Source organism: Centrocercus urophasianus, unplaced genomic scaffold (assembly GCF_019232065.1).
Source record: "Centrocercus urophasianus isolate 14NV4802_14NV808 unplaced genomic scaffold, USGS_Curo_1.0 seq_14, whole genome shotgun sequence".
NCBI lineage: Eukaryota > Metazoa > Chordata > Aves > Galliformes > Phasianidae > Centrocercus > Centrocercus urophasianus.
The window spans coordinates 37865329-37879805 of record NW_024884586.1 but is presented as its reverse complement, the minus strand read 5'-3'; the positions used below and the strand labels follow the sequence as shown (position 1 = coordinate 37879805).

The following is a 14477-nucleotide window of genomic DNA, read 5'->3' as shown; positions in this document are numbered from 1 at the left end:
AACTTGTTTTGTTTTGATTTTTCCTCCCAGAGGGAAATTTCTTTCAAAGAAAATCAAATGATCTCTTTTTTTTTTTCCCCCTCACAAATACAGACCATACAGTTCACCACCCAGTAAAGCCAAATTTCTATTCTTGGTTTCTGTTACTTTGCACTGGCAAAGCTGCCTGGCACTCATAGCAGCATCTGCAGGAATACCCATGGAATTTAAGCCTTTTTAATTCTGTGAGTGTCTTTCAGTAAAGAAAGTTTTCTAAAGCAAACAGAGAAAAACGGGATGGAAGATGGAAGGGGAGAAGAAAGAGTCAAACTCGTGTCCAGTCCAAGCACACATCAGACTTCAGGGAGAATCAAAACATGGGTGTAATTCTGGCTAATCTCATAACTGCAAGAGGCTTTTATCCATGGCTGTTAAATAATAAGATCTAAGTTGCCTCTCCAAGATTAAGTGTATAAAGTCACCATGCAGCTAAAATAGCAAGTCAGTGAAAGGTTTGCTACACCGCTTACGTAAAGAACAGAAAGATAATTTTTTTGTCATTACCCTAATAAAAGAATTACTTTTGATTCTTTAATACACATACGTATTTACTAGCAGTTTGGGGTCAGGTCTGTAGGCCCTCCAGAATCATGGGACATCACATCCTACTACAATCTGAGCAAAGTGAGATGTCACAAGACAACACCTTCGTGCAAACAGGCACGCAGCCAGTGGTGTCAGTCAGCCCTTTCTCATCCCACAGTTTCGATACAGGAGGGTCCTTGTCTTTTCCACAAGATGTGCTCAGCTGGACGACGTGGCTGGAAATTGTTTTGAGGAGGATGGAACTCACCCATAGAACCCAGGTGGGACCCTGTCAAGAAATGTCTGGTAGATGTGCAATCTCTATTCCCCAGAGCTGCTCAGCTCTAATAGTCTGACTGGGTGTCAGCAATGTGACAAGAGCAGAACACTTTGCATCAGCTACTGGACGGAAGAGATGGATTCTCTTCATAGTTGCGACTATGTTGGTTTTTCTTTTGAAGTACATAATAATGTATCACAATTCCCATCCTATCTACAATTTCATTCCAAACTACCAGTACCACTAACAACATTTGTACAGAATTCAACCCTGCTGAAGCAAGAATGAAAAAAAAACCCAACAAAACATTGAATTTTGAAAGTGCTCAACAAAACCAAAACATTTTGCAAATAATTTAATGCTGTCTACAAAATCCAACCAATTTCAAAAGCCACTAAGCTTGTAGAAATATAATACTTAATATAATATTTAAAATCCAGAAAAGCAACTGTCAGGTTTTTTTTTTATTTATTTAATATCTCTTCTACACGTGCAAATGGGTCTTCTACATTCATCTGTAGGTGCCAACTGGTGAAGCAGTTTAGTAAGCAAAGAGAATTTCACAAGTATTTAGCAGAGACTTAATACTCTTAGGCCAGTCTGCAGTTTGCTTCAAAATAAAAAAAAAAAAGCCCCAGCCAACTGAAGTCCAAAGTGCAAAATGCATATCTCAATTGTGTCACAAACAGTTATAAATACTCCTTTCAGCATCAACAACCTGTGCTAATTGTGCAAACTCCAGGACCACATGAAAAATAGCATCATTTCTAGCACATCAGAAAGTCAAATTTTGACTTGGTGGGAACCAACTGAGCCCTGTGCAGCAGGTAACATTTAATCAAGTTGACTAACTTGTCTTTACCAGCCTGTTGTCATGCAGAGAAAGCAACACAGCTCCAACCTTTAATTACCTAAGCAGTACTTAATAAACTTAGTTGCCCTGAATATCCACAGATTAAGGCAGTTCTGGAGATGATCCCAGATAGTCTTTCCAACTAAGGGCTCTCCCATCAGGTGCTGTTACACTGGTCAACCACGTAACTAAGTAAACACACAGAGATTAAAAAATATATATAATCAATCAACATCAAATCTGAATCACTTCTTCAACACTCAAATGTCAGTTACAGCCCATACATAAATCCTCAAGACAAAATCCAAAGTGAAATATTAAAAAACATTTGAGTGAGGCTATAGCACAGATCTGCTCACACACAAGAGAACAACGCTGAACCCTTCCTTCCTTTCCTTCCTTTTTCTGCCTGGAAGCAACAGAGGTGTTCATTTCATTCCTAGCATGGCAAAGGCGTGCTGATATTTAATGCAGTCTCTCTCACACTGGAGTCTCAGCCTGTTTTCCTTCCACTTAACAATCTTTAAGTATCACCATCATTCAACACAGTGAAGCAGTTCTAGGCACATCACTGCTCTCTTTATGCAGGCAACGAGTCTTGGTGCTCCATTTATTCAGACTTGGTAAAAATATCTCTGTTGTGCAGAATTATGTTTCTCATGAGAAGAAAAAAAAGCATGAAATAGAAGAGCCAAGTTACTACAAGCTGATCAGGGAGGAGGGCAGAGAGATGACTATGGTAGCAGCAGAAGTTCCTTGCTCAATGAACGTACTGTGGCTACAGTTTAATGGAAAATAATGCAGCTTAGCTACTGAACCTTCCTGCAGACTTTGGGCAACTCACATTGCCTTTTCCCCTTCTCTATGACCACTTTCACTGCACGCTCTTTGAGACTGCCACTGCATCTCTCAAGAACAGGCAACACTATAGTTTACAGGGACCCTCCTGTTCTTCCTCCACCCTCAAGTAGTAAAGCTTCTGCATGTGAATAAAATAGAACTTCTTAGTATCATAACTCTGACTTGTTTCCAGTACAACCAATCCAGGCTGGCTGATCTCCAGAGAGCACCTTGATACTCATGGCTAATGAGAACAGATTCAAAAAAGGAAAGAATTATAATATTCCATGTAGTTTCTTTCACATATTAATTTGTGAGGGACAGTATAAAGACAGAAAGAAAAGGCAAATGGACACTGGAAACTCATCTAAACGTTTCAATACAGGTAAAGAAAGGAGATAAAAGCTAGCAGGAACAGGAAAGAGGATGGCATGTGAAAAGCCAAAGAAGGTGAGAAAAAGACCTATAACTTCAGCTAACACTAGCCAAAGATCCTGTAGGAGGCTTTAAAGAGGTATGACATAACCGGGCGAAGAATGCATCTCTTAGGAAGGGGTGGAATCAGTTTAAATAGAGCAGATTCTCACCAAATAATTATGATGTTCAAAGAACTAAACCAGAAACACTTTCACACAATTCAGCAACAAATCTGCAGGACAATCTCAGCTGCTATAAATCGTCATGGCTGTAAGGATATAGTGGAGGTAAGACAGTGTGCATCATGCTCCCAGCTGCCTTAATGCACAAATGCCTCTCTTCAGAAGTCTACGTTTTGGACTAGAAAGTCAAAATTCAAAGCAAATGCTGATTCACAACAAATTTTTAAAAATATATCTATTTTTTCCCATTTCTGCCTTTCTGAGCTTCTAAAACATAGTTTCATCCATTTTTACTGCACTATTCCCAAAGTTGAGAAGTTTTCACCACCTGTGAACCTTTAGATCTTACTATTCTGAAGATCCACTCACACTACCCTCAAGTGACTAGAGAGAATGTCACCAGCTTTCAGCAATCTCTGATAATAGTCCAAAAAGCAAGTATGAGAGCAAACTGAAAAGGACTAAAACATCTTGCATGCTGGAAGGGTGTAGGCATATCAGCCAACGTCCCCTTCATGGAAGAATTAAGACTCGCTTAAGACTGTTAATCTGGCACCTGCCATTAACTTACTGTTGTGGAAAAAAAAAACCAAAACAAACTGAACAAGCAGATGGACACACAGCCTGCCTTCTACCCTGAAGTGCCTGCTCTGCTGCACTTCAACTTATCAGCAGAGTCCCAGCAGGAATGAATTTGACTCACACTTTCTAAGACTAATAAATTTTCTACTATAATGTCTTCAATGTCTGTCAGCTTAAAAGAATAAAGGAAACCATCACTCTTTATTGCCTGAGGGTTTTACCTTTCAGTAGAACAGGAGTGATGCCAGATTAATTGTCAGTGGGTTTCTGGAATATTTTCAGCCTGCTAGGGCGGATAACCACATCTATTAATGAATACAGTGACAGAAATGTACAAGAAAATTATGTAAGTTCTGAAAAAATAATTCAATTCTGAGAGTTCTTGTCAAAATAGAACAAAGCATAAAATTAATTTACTGTAATGAAATTGCACACTGTGTCAAAGTATATTTTTAAATCAGTACTTCTGACCCAACACTGAGATTCAGAGACAGAGTTGAGGCTCAAGAGTGCCTGGTTTTGGTGAAGCTTTTTACATCACTTTATATCTAGATAGTTTCATTGATACAGGCTATGAAGATGCTCTTCCTTGATACCCAACCGAAGCTAAAAATGAGAAAAAGAATATAAACTGAATGTTTCCAGCTTTATGGGCCAAATGAAAGGCACAGAACATAGCCCTTCTGCAAATTAAGCTCTTTAGAGTCTCCCATTGCTTTTCTTTTTGGACTCCTTCCCCAACCAAAACCAAACTTCACAGTGTGCTTTCATATCTCTTACTCCTTTTACCATTTCATCTACTTATCAGTTCCCAAAGCCAGACTCTGTCCGATTATTCCCAGGATACTCATGGCTCATTACCCAAAAATTCAGCATCTCCCATTCTTGTTTTTCATCCTTTCACCCATCCTCCAACTTCAGTCTCCTGGTGACTATCTGCTACCGCCAGCTGCTTTTTCACAACCTAATTCCCTGCACTCCTGTGCCTGCCCAGTTTCACACGAACCCTCCACACGGTGTGGTCCAAGCTACAGATGGATGAGACACTGAGAAAACAGAGATGGAACACTGCAGAGAGCAGAGATGCCACAGCCCACTGGAGTAAATATAGACATTATAGACATTATAGTCAGTCTCAAGAGTATATCAGAAGAATTTGAAGCTGATGTTTTTGACAGCTTTTGTCCAAAATTATGTCTGCATCACTGGCATAATAATTGCTTCTCTCCTACTACATTTTCTAAAATGCATAAGGATTTTTATGGGGGAAGAATGGGAGCTGCTTGTTTGTTCTTATACAAGAAAGCTTATACAAGCTGCATTATCTGATATACTGGATTACTCTAGTCTTCATAAAAAGGCTGTAGAAAATTTTATCAAGTTGGCCACACAAAACAGACAGACTTCTCTTAAATTTTCTATTCAACTACCATTCTATCTGAAGCGCTCACCCTACTGGCTTTAAATATTTTAAGTTTGCCAAAATTGCAAACAACTTAAGCAAGCTCTTGCAATGGGACACATCAAGCAAATCAGCTACAATCACAGCCAACAGTGCATTGTTAGTGCCCACTTACAATTTTCAATGAAAAAATGCTTCCTTCTTTCTCTTCAGTCACTTTTAAAAATTATGCTGTATTTTAACGCTTATCAAACAATCCAGATCCTCATAAAGGCTCTGCCCTAGGTCAATCCCAAGAGTAGGGATTAATGCTCACAAAGGCTGATTTACAATGCCTTTTCAACCTGCTTCATCCAACACTAGAGTGAGGTATGGTAATAATTATGCATGACACAAAGTAAGGTAGCAGCTTTTTCTTTTTCAGCTGCAGTACATTGCAAGACGACCTAAACAATAAAGTGAAAAAGAAGGAGTGAAAATGAAAATGTCAGGTCATGTTGAATTTACCAATTTAGACTGTTCATGAAACAAAGGGGTACAATGAAATCATTACTATCACCACCTTAGCAATGGGGTTTTAAGGCGCTGATCCTCATTACAAAATTTAACAAAATTTGATCTAGGGAAGATCAGGAGCACATTCTATAAATTTTTAGTATAAATTTTTAGTATTAGTATACATTTTTATTAACATTTCTAAATATTAGCATAGTGTTTAAAAAAAAAACCCACAAAACATAGTACAAAATGAGACGTTCCATCAACAACCACAGTACATTTAGATTAGCACTTAATATCCAGTGTTTATTATTATACATTAAGGTGCCTATTACAATTAAAAAATACATTATATAGATAGATAGATCCTGTGTATGATGCACTTCATTTTTACAATGAAGTGGATGGAAAACAAGGATTTTTTTATATGCATCCTATAGCATTTTGATTATGAATGTACAAAAAATAGCTTTTTCTATCATTTTGGAAAACTACTTGGAACCCTTTCTCCCCTAGTCAGCAAGAGCACTATTCATTGATTTTTTCAGATAAAGTAACAGGCTCTTGTATTCTCCACGGTATCTTAGCAAAAATGCCAAAAACATCTACAATTTCTCTACAGTGCATCATATTCTACAGGAGTCCCCAAGGTCTGAATAACTAGCAGTGTGAAATATACACAGACTTAATGAATTTTGATCCTGACTCTGAACTAAAGTTACATACAGGCTGCTGGAAAACACAATTTCACCATAGATGACCGATTCTTTTCCTCTTGCAGCAAGGACATAAAGACTCACTACAACGCGCCTTTTAATTCTGAAGTAAAAAAGACAGCCTGATTCAGAAACTCCAACCTCTCTGCCTTCCTCCCAGCCTGCAGTTCATCCTTTCCCACTGGTAACAACGAGAGGAGTAGGCTGGAACCAAATCCCCAGCGACTTGAAATCAATGTAGTTCATGAACTGCCTATGGCTGACAGACCTCTGGATAGGAAAGCCCACAGATGCTGCCAATTTCAAGACAATTTCACTGACCAGCGACAGAAGACTGTAATAGAAATATATTTTGATATATTTCTAATTCATAACAAGTCATTAATCTCTGTAATATATACAAAGACAGAGATTGCTTGAAAATATTCACAATGGAAAGCAGTCAAGATGAATTACTTTAATAGCCTAACATCATCCAGTGGAGTCACATGGTTAGAAACGCCCTAACACCGAATCACCCCTATCTGTAGCCAATCAAAACGTTACTCAGAGTTCTGGAAGATAAGGAAATCATGGGAACATTCTGAAACAAGAGGTGAGCCACAGTAGCAGATAAGCTACATAAATCAGACTTGCTGGGCAGACGGCACTGCAAGCTAGTGAGCTGACGGCAGATGGAACTGAGAGTCTGGATACAGCAAAAAAAACCTGGTTGAAAACTAATGAGCTCTATTAAGATGCTAAAGACAACAACTCTCCCTTTCTGTTGACCTGTCTTTAAGCCAGGATTAGATGAGCCCCTCCTTCAGCACAAATTCACTCACCAAAAGTTTTCAAAACCATAAAGAAAAGCCTCCCTCAATGAAAGAGATCCACAACAGTCACTTGAAGTTACTCAACACAAAATGAGCAGAAGATGCATAATTCAAAACTCATAGAATCTCATGAAATTTTGGAGGCCCAGAGCATTCTACATCCTACCCATAAGCCTCTAGTCTGGCTCCAGGGTAACATTAAGAGCTGTATCAAAGAATCACAGGGGTTAGAAGGGACCTCCCTCTGGAGATCACCTAGTACAACCTCCCCGCTACAGCAGGCTCCCTACAGTAGGTTGTGCAGGAAAGCATCCAGATGGGTCTCTTGAATATCTCCAGAGAAAGACTCCATCATCTCCCTGGGCAGCCAGATCCAGCAAACAGAGCAAAGATGTTTTTTCTCATGTTCGTATGGAGCTTCCTGTGCTCCTGTCCATGCCCACTGCCCCTCTCCTGTCACTGGGCATCAGTGACTGTGTTTTTTCCACAGCAGAGGAGCTTCCAGGAAATGGAATTTCGAGACAGGATCTTTAATGGAAGCCAGCTACACGACACACCAACTTGGGTCTTAGTTCAGACTAAACTGTGGTTGGCCAGGTGCTCACAAATGCTCTGTCTGCTTCCTGCAAGTTGCCTACCGTTCCTTTGCTGCTGCTACGGGATCCATAAGTCCTTATGACAGCAAAATATCTACCACCAATAAAACTGTGCAGCACTATTTAAGATATTCATCAATATCAGTCACTCTAACTTCCAAATGTCAGAAAAACCTTTCTCCCCCAGTTCTGCTTTATTAGCAAATAAATTGCTCCCTTCTCTCCATCCACTTTCTTTCTTGACACACACACATACTCTCATCTATGTATTTTCCTTTCCTTTGTTAGATCCTCAGGATTCATACTTAGAGAAACATTGCCAAGACTTCAAAGGTTTTTTTTTTATTCTGATACAATGGTCCCAGAAGCATTAATAATGTTTTCAGAAGAACACAATACAAAATGATCTACTCCTGTAAATGAGACAATCTCATACAGCATATGCTATCTGAGCTTCTAGCAGATAGCAGCTTCCAAAGACTTCTAACTGCAAGAAGCTTACAGAGTTTTTCTCCCAAGACATATTCAACGAAGGATAAGTGCCCTGTCATGAACTGAAAGGCTTTCATGGTCTTATAAACTTCTATAGCTGCAACTTCTGACAACTGGGGATTTTTTTTTATTTGCACGTAAGCAAGAGAAGAGGATGAAGTGGTAAATAAATTAACTTTGTTGAAAGCCTTTATGAAAAGAGAAGTAAAGCTGCAGACTTGCGTAGGAAGCTAATAAAAAGGGAGCAGAGTAACTGCAGTGCAATGACACAAAAGATTAACAAGCTCTCAAGCAAGGACTTGCATTCCTCGAGGTATGAAGTCCTTTCATCCTAAACACACAGGGAAATATTCACATAAGGAAATTGCTGCGTACCATATACACAACCATGCATCTGCTGGGCCCCTAAAGCTTAAAGGAAATACAGAGCTGACATAGATAAGAATAAGCACTTCCCATAAGAGAGCCTATTCAGAGCACTATATTCATACAACATAAATGTTTATTAACTATCTGTCTTAAAATTAAAGAAAAAAAAAAACAACAAACACAAAGTTCAGACAGTCAGAAATTTTGACAACCCGTTCCTGAGAGCTTCATTAAATTGAGAAGGTCAGTTTTCTGGGTAAGCGCATGAAACGTTGCAGCTGAAAACCCACATTTTCTCACCAATTTTCGATGTGATCTTGACTGAGTCTCTTAGCCTTTCCCATGACTGCTTTCCCCAGTTGTAGTAACAGGGTTACACAAACTACATTCTAAAGGAAATGAGCTTGCTACTTGCTCCTTTTTGATAGGAGTCTTCTTCTCATTACAGTGGAAATCCCAATCTCTGGCTACCATATAGGAACAACAACAACAACAACAAATTCCGCAAAAGTTACTACTACAAACTTGGATCCTTACAATATCATCCAACAAACATCAGTTTCAAATATTTTCAGATGCTTACATCTTACTTTTAGCAATTCTTGAAGCATCCAGATCTGCACATCAGTGGGGGAAGATATAAGCAGATAAGATTTACATTGCTGCAGAATAACAGGAAGTGACTAAAAATGCCACAATTTCAGTTCTGTGACATGCTTGATCTGTAAATCTGTGTTCTAACTGAAGAAACACCTATTAAAAAGAAAGATTAATTCCAATGCTGTGCCAAAAATCACAAGCTTAACACAAGTTTTCTTAAAACTTTAGCACTCTGAGGCACATTTGGGTCTCTTAGATTCCATCCACCCAGCTCTTGTGGTTAAATAAAAAAGTGCACCTCAACAACCTGAATTTCATAAAGCGAATGAAATGTTCCAGCTGTATTTATTTAATCCAATTATTCTTAAAGTATTCTTACAGTTTTGGAGGATGGAGGGAGCTGAATCACTGGACAGGGCTTTGGGCAACTTGATCTAGCAGAAGCTGGCTCATGGTAGGTAGGTTGGAACTAGATGATCTTTAAGGTCCCTTCAACCCAATGCATCCTATGATTCTATGTTTTCTTTTCAGTATCTGGAGAAGTCATCACTGCTAACAACATTTCAATATATGTACGTAAGCGTATTTTTTCCATTAGCAGTTTTACTGTATCACTGTAAAGTTCTCCTTTACTGTAAGTAGAAATTCCCACCAAAAACGTTTAGAGGTGTCTCACTGATCCAACTTTGACAATTTTGTGGTCTTTCTTGGTTTGCCTTTGAGTGTTCACACATGATCACACTGACACGTCTACATACGCAGAAGAAAAAGAAAGAGGAATCAGAAAGAACTGTATTCTTGATAAACAGTCAGAAAATAATGACATCTTCCCAGAAGGTTATTTGTTTATTCTTTCTCACCTGTGAACAACTTTTAAAGATAATTCAAAAGTATAATAAGGTTACAGGTACAAACAGCAGCAAACTAAGTTCTTAACAGAGATGCTTGTAGACATCAAGAAAATACAGTGAAAGGTTTTGGATCCACATACTTTGACCAGTGTTCCCCCACTCTTCTCATAACGCATAAGCACAGTAGCAATCCTCAATCTATACAGTAGAGGCCCTAGTATTCTAACAAACATGTAATTGAAAGGGGAAGTGCTGCTCTAAAATCCTCAGTGCCAGAGGTTCACAGTATCCCTGAACTCATGCTGTCACTCTTTGCAAGAAAGTACAGTCTCTGCTGTCACTCCCTACTTGATGACAGAATCATATTGCAATAAATAAATAAATAAAGCTGAACTTTAAATTAATTTGGCTAGTGCCACTGGCAAAATGTCTCATCTCCCACTCACCATAAACCACAGAAAGGCAAGGAGAGAGAGAAAGGAAATATACACTGGAAAGACAGATGGGAAGATGACAGTGTTGTGGGCTAACACAGATATTAAAATGTGTCATCTATCCCTGCTCTCAATCAATTATTCTCCGTCCAGAACAGATATCTTGAAGTAGAATCATAGAATCATAGAATCACCAAGGTTGGAAAAGACCTAAAAGATCACCCAGTCCAACCGTTCACCTATTCCCAATAGCTCCCACTAAACCATGTCCCTCAACACAACATCCAGTCTTTCCTTGAACACCCCCAGGGTCGGTGACTCCACCACCTCCCTGGGCAGTCCGTTCCAGTGCCTGACCACCCTTTCTGAAAAGTAATACTTCCTCATGTCCAGCCTGAATCTCCCCTGCCGTAGCTTGAAGCCATTCCCCCTGGTCCTATCACTAATGACACGAGAGAAGAGGCCGACCCCCAGCTCACTACAACCTCCCTTCAGGAAGTTATAGAGAGCAATGAGGTCCCCCCTGAGCCTCCTCTTCTCCAGGCTGAACATTCCCAGCTCCTTCAGCCTCTCCTCATATGGCCTGTGTTCCAGACCCCTCACCAGCTTTGTTGCCCTCCTTTGAACACGTTCCAGGGCCTCAATATCTTTCTTGCAGTGAGGGGCCCAAAACTGGACACAGTACTCGAGGTACGGCCTCACCAGTGCTGAATACAGGGGAACAAGTAAAAGCTGTTCCAGGGTTTCCATATTACTTACCTCATCATACCCCTCCATAAAGTGTGAATTTCCACTCTGAATACACAGTTTATCACTAAACCAGCAAAACATGATTCAATTTATAACGGCAACAAGTTCAAACTACTGTGCTCAGAGGATATCTCAAACAGTACACATTTAACCCAGTTTCAAGAAGAGCACACCTCTCATTACCATTGTAATATGCACTGCTCAGTTAGGCAGGAAAAATGAAGAAAGAAAAATTCAGGAACTGTCAACACAAGTCTCATAATGACCCCAAACGTACTTACATCTGAATATTAATTTTGCACAGCACAAAACATCTCAAGAGCTTACAGTACATCATAAAGTTTCCTTTTCTTACCTGGATCTGTACAGTTCTTTCCTTCCTGCGTCCCATTAGGTAATGCCATCAATATTCTATTCCTCCACGTCCCTGATGAAACATGTGTGTCTGCAATACTTGATTGTTGGCCTGTATGAAATAGAAAGAGGTTATATCCACTGTCACTGAGTTTTTCCTCTATCATCTTAACAGGACTTCATGCTCCCATTAGCCAGGATCACGGGCAGATCATCAATATCAGCAAGTGAACACAGCAAAATGACAGTGTACCTCTGGCACATGTCAACGCAAGTATGCCTGGTGCTCCCTGGTGCTATCAAGGGTAAACTAGCTATGAAGGTGGAGTACCTAAGCTGTCAGCACATTCTGGCTATCGGAGTACCTGGCTGTGACCCATAACAGCAAAGTAATTCTGCAGCAAGCAAAAGTTGAAACCTGTATCTGTGAAACTCAACACTTCCATACTCTATACATGGAACCAGCCCAGCTATGCTGACATGAATAATGATCACATTTTCATTTAATCAGCTGCATTTGCAGATGCCACATCACTGATTTATCAAAAATATAAATGCATGTTTCCAAGTTCCAGGTATATTTCTGCTTAATCCAAACCAAGGGACTGGTCTTTTTAGCATAGGGTGTACTTGGTAATATCAATCTCTGCAAAATTTGTTGAGGAAAATGAAAAATAGCATAGTAAAAACCCACAAGAATTAAGAAAAACAAAACTTCTTTAGAAATCGGAGGAGATTTAGTCTGAACTCATATTCCAGAAACAGACTCTTACTGAACTTTTTGAATACAGTTTGTAAGGTGTACTTACGGCGTACACGATCATAACAACCAAGGGAAGAAGAGATTCTCTTAAGTAAACTGCTTCCATTTCAACCATATCTATTTCAAATAATATAACAACAAAAAAACTCTCATACTTGATCTTAAAATTTATACTAGAATGCTCAAGGTTTGCTACAGTAACTCTTGCTAGAAAAGCTTTCTAGCTTGGAAAGTTAGTTTGGGTAAAACATTTGCTAAAATAGTCTGCTGCCACAACTATAAGAAATTCAGAGAACAGATGGTCAGTGTTTATGGATATAATATACTGTAAATTAGGGGGCTGAAATAAATTCTACCTGATGGAGCATACCAACAAAAATCAGGTTATCGGGGATTTAGCTGATAACCAAGGAGATTAAAAACTTTCATTAGGTCACGGCATTCTTCACACAAGACCAAAAAACATCTGAAAACCCTTTATCTGCAACAAAAACCTCAAACTATGTAAACACAAGTATACCCCAACCAAGCTGCCTTCACAAACCAGTCCATTTATGAAAAAATCTAGCTACTGCAAGAAAAAAAGAAGTCATAGGCACAACAGATTAACAGCGCTAAATAAGGGGGGCTATACTGTGAAACCATGATTTTAAAAAATGTTGGAAGTTCTAAGACAAGCTATATGCTAATACAGCTGATATATACAGCACTAAGCTGTTGCATCTAGGACGGCAACAAGCCACCCACATACCTCAGACATCACAGGTAACAGTGTGAGCACAAGGGCCTCAGAAAGTAAGAAAAGTTCCACAGGATTTTTTTCTTCCTAAAGCACGCATTTCAACTTCAACTTAAAGCGGATGACCTATTCTAATTACAGTAGAGATAGGATCTGCACTTCGTTTGATTTTGTTGTTAAATCCTCAGGAAACGTTGGCTGTCCTACCTAGGAACCTGTATGCAATACCCAGTAACCTTCGGTTTCCTATCTGGGTGGATGCGAGGCAGAGTGGAAGGAGATTGCCTCCAGCTGTACATTCACAGCCCCAAACGTGCCAGCAGGGCAACAAACAAACAAAAAAACAAGACAGCAACAAAAGAAACAAACAAACAGAAAAACACCGGGAACAACGCAATCGATTATCAGTTTACCAATATGTCACTCGTATAAAGGATGCAACGCACTCCCTAAAATACGAGGCCGGCACCGTTCCTTGCCTATCATACAGAACGTTCTGTCAATCCCAGACCGTCACTTAGGGGAGAAGATGGAGAGAAGCAGCCGTTGCAGCTGATGGATGGAGGTGTGCAGCCACAGGTTAGCAACGAGAGGCGGCCCGGAGCTGCCCGGGGACCAGAGGCGGCCGGAGCGGCGGCAGCTCCGCGCGGCGGGCAGGGGGCGGTCCCCGCTCGGTGCCGACCCGAAGCCCCGCGCCCCGCCGAGCCGGCACTGCTCCAGCACTCACCCCGCCTGGAGAGCAGGCTGGACATGCACCAGACGAAGAAGAGGATGGCGCAGATGAAGCCCAGCTGCTGCAGCAGCATCTCCCGCCGCTTGCGAACTTTCCTCAGCAGCGGCAGCATGGTCTTCGGGCGCGCCAGCGGCGCTCCGTCCAGCTCCATGGGCGGCGCGGGGCCGGCCGGCGGCTCGCTGCGTGCGGGGCTCAGTCCCGCCGCCTCTCCGCGGACGGCTCCATGGCGGGCGGGCGGCAGCGCGGGGCGAAGCCGGTACCCAGAGAAGCAGGGCGGCAGGCGGAGGCGGGTGGGAAGGCGGCCCGGCGGGGGGGCGAGGCGGCGCTCTCAGGGGCCGGGCTGAGCCCCGCTGCCCGCGCACACCATGGCCGGCGGCGGAGGAAGCGGAGCGGCGGGCGCCCCGCAGCCGGCTGCGAGTCAGCGCCCAGCAACGGCGGCAGCGCTCGTGCCCGCCCGGCCAAGTTTCAAGCGGAGTCCTTTCCTCGCTCCGTCCCTCCTTCCTTCCACCCCTCGGCACCTGCGGGGCGCAGCAAACGCCGCCTCGGGACTGGCCGCCCCCTGGGCTCTCGCAGCGGCGCCGAACAGCCGCTCAACCGCAGCAGACTACCGCTCCCTCGAGCGCGCAGCCCAGCCCGCCCCTCCCCTG

General features: G+C 41.5%; 1 protein-coding gene across 2 annotated transcripts in view; it reads right to left on the bottom strand.

Annotated features, from left to right (window-relative positions):
* SLC24A4 (solute carrier family 24 member 4) overlaps positions 1-13981 on the bottom strand; it is an 86817-nt gene extending 72836 nt beyond the window's left edge. For both annotated transcript variants that reach the window (XR_006168204.1, XM_042814949.1), the window contains exons 1-2: positions 13825-13981; positions 11597-11707 (exon numbers count right to left, since the gene is read on the bottom strand). Coding sequence is in view for 1 of the 2 variants with exons in the window: in XM_042814949.1 (XP_042670883.1) it covers positions 11597-11707; positions 13825-13981 (268 nt within the window). In the remaining variant the exon portion in view is untranslated. The remainder of the gene's footprint in view (positions 1-11596; positions 11708-13824) is intronic.
* Positions 13982-14477: the final 496 nt, after the last annotated feature.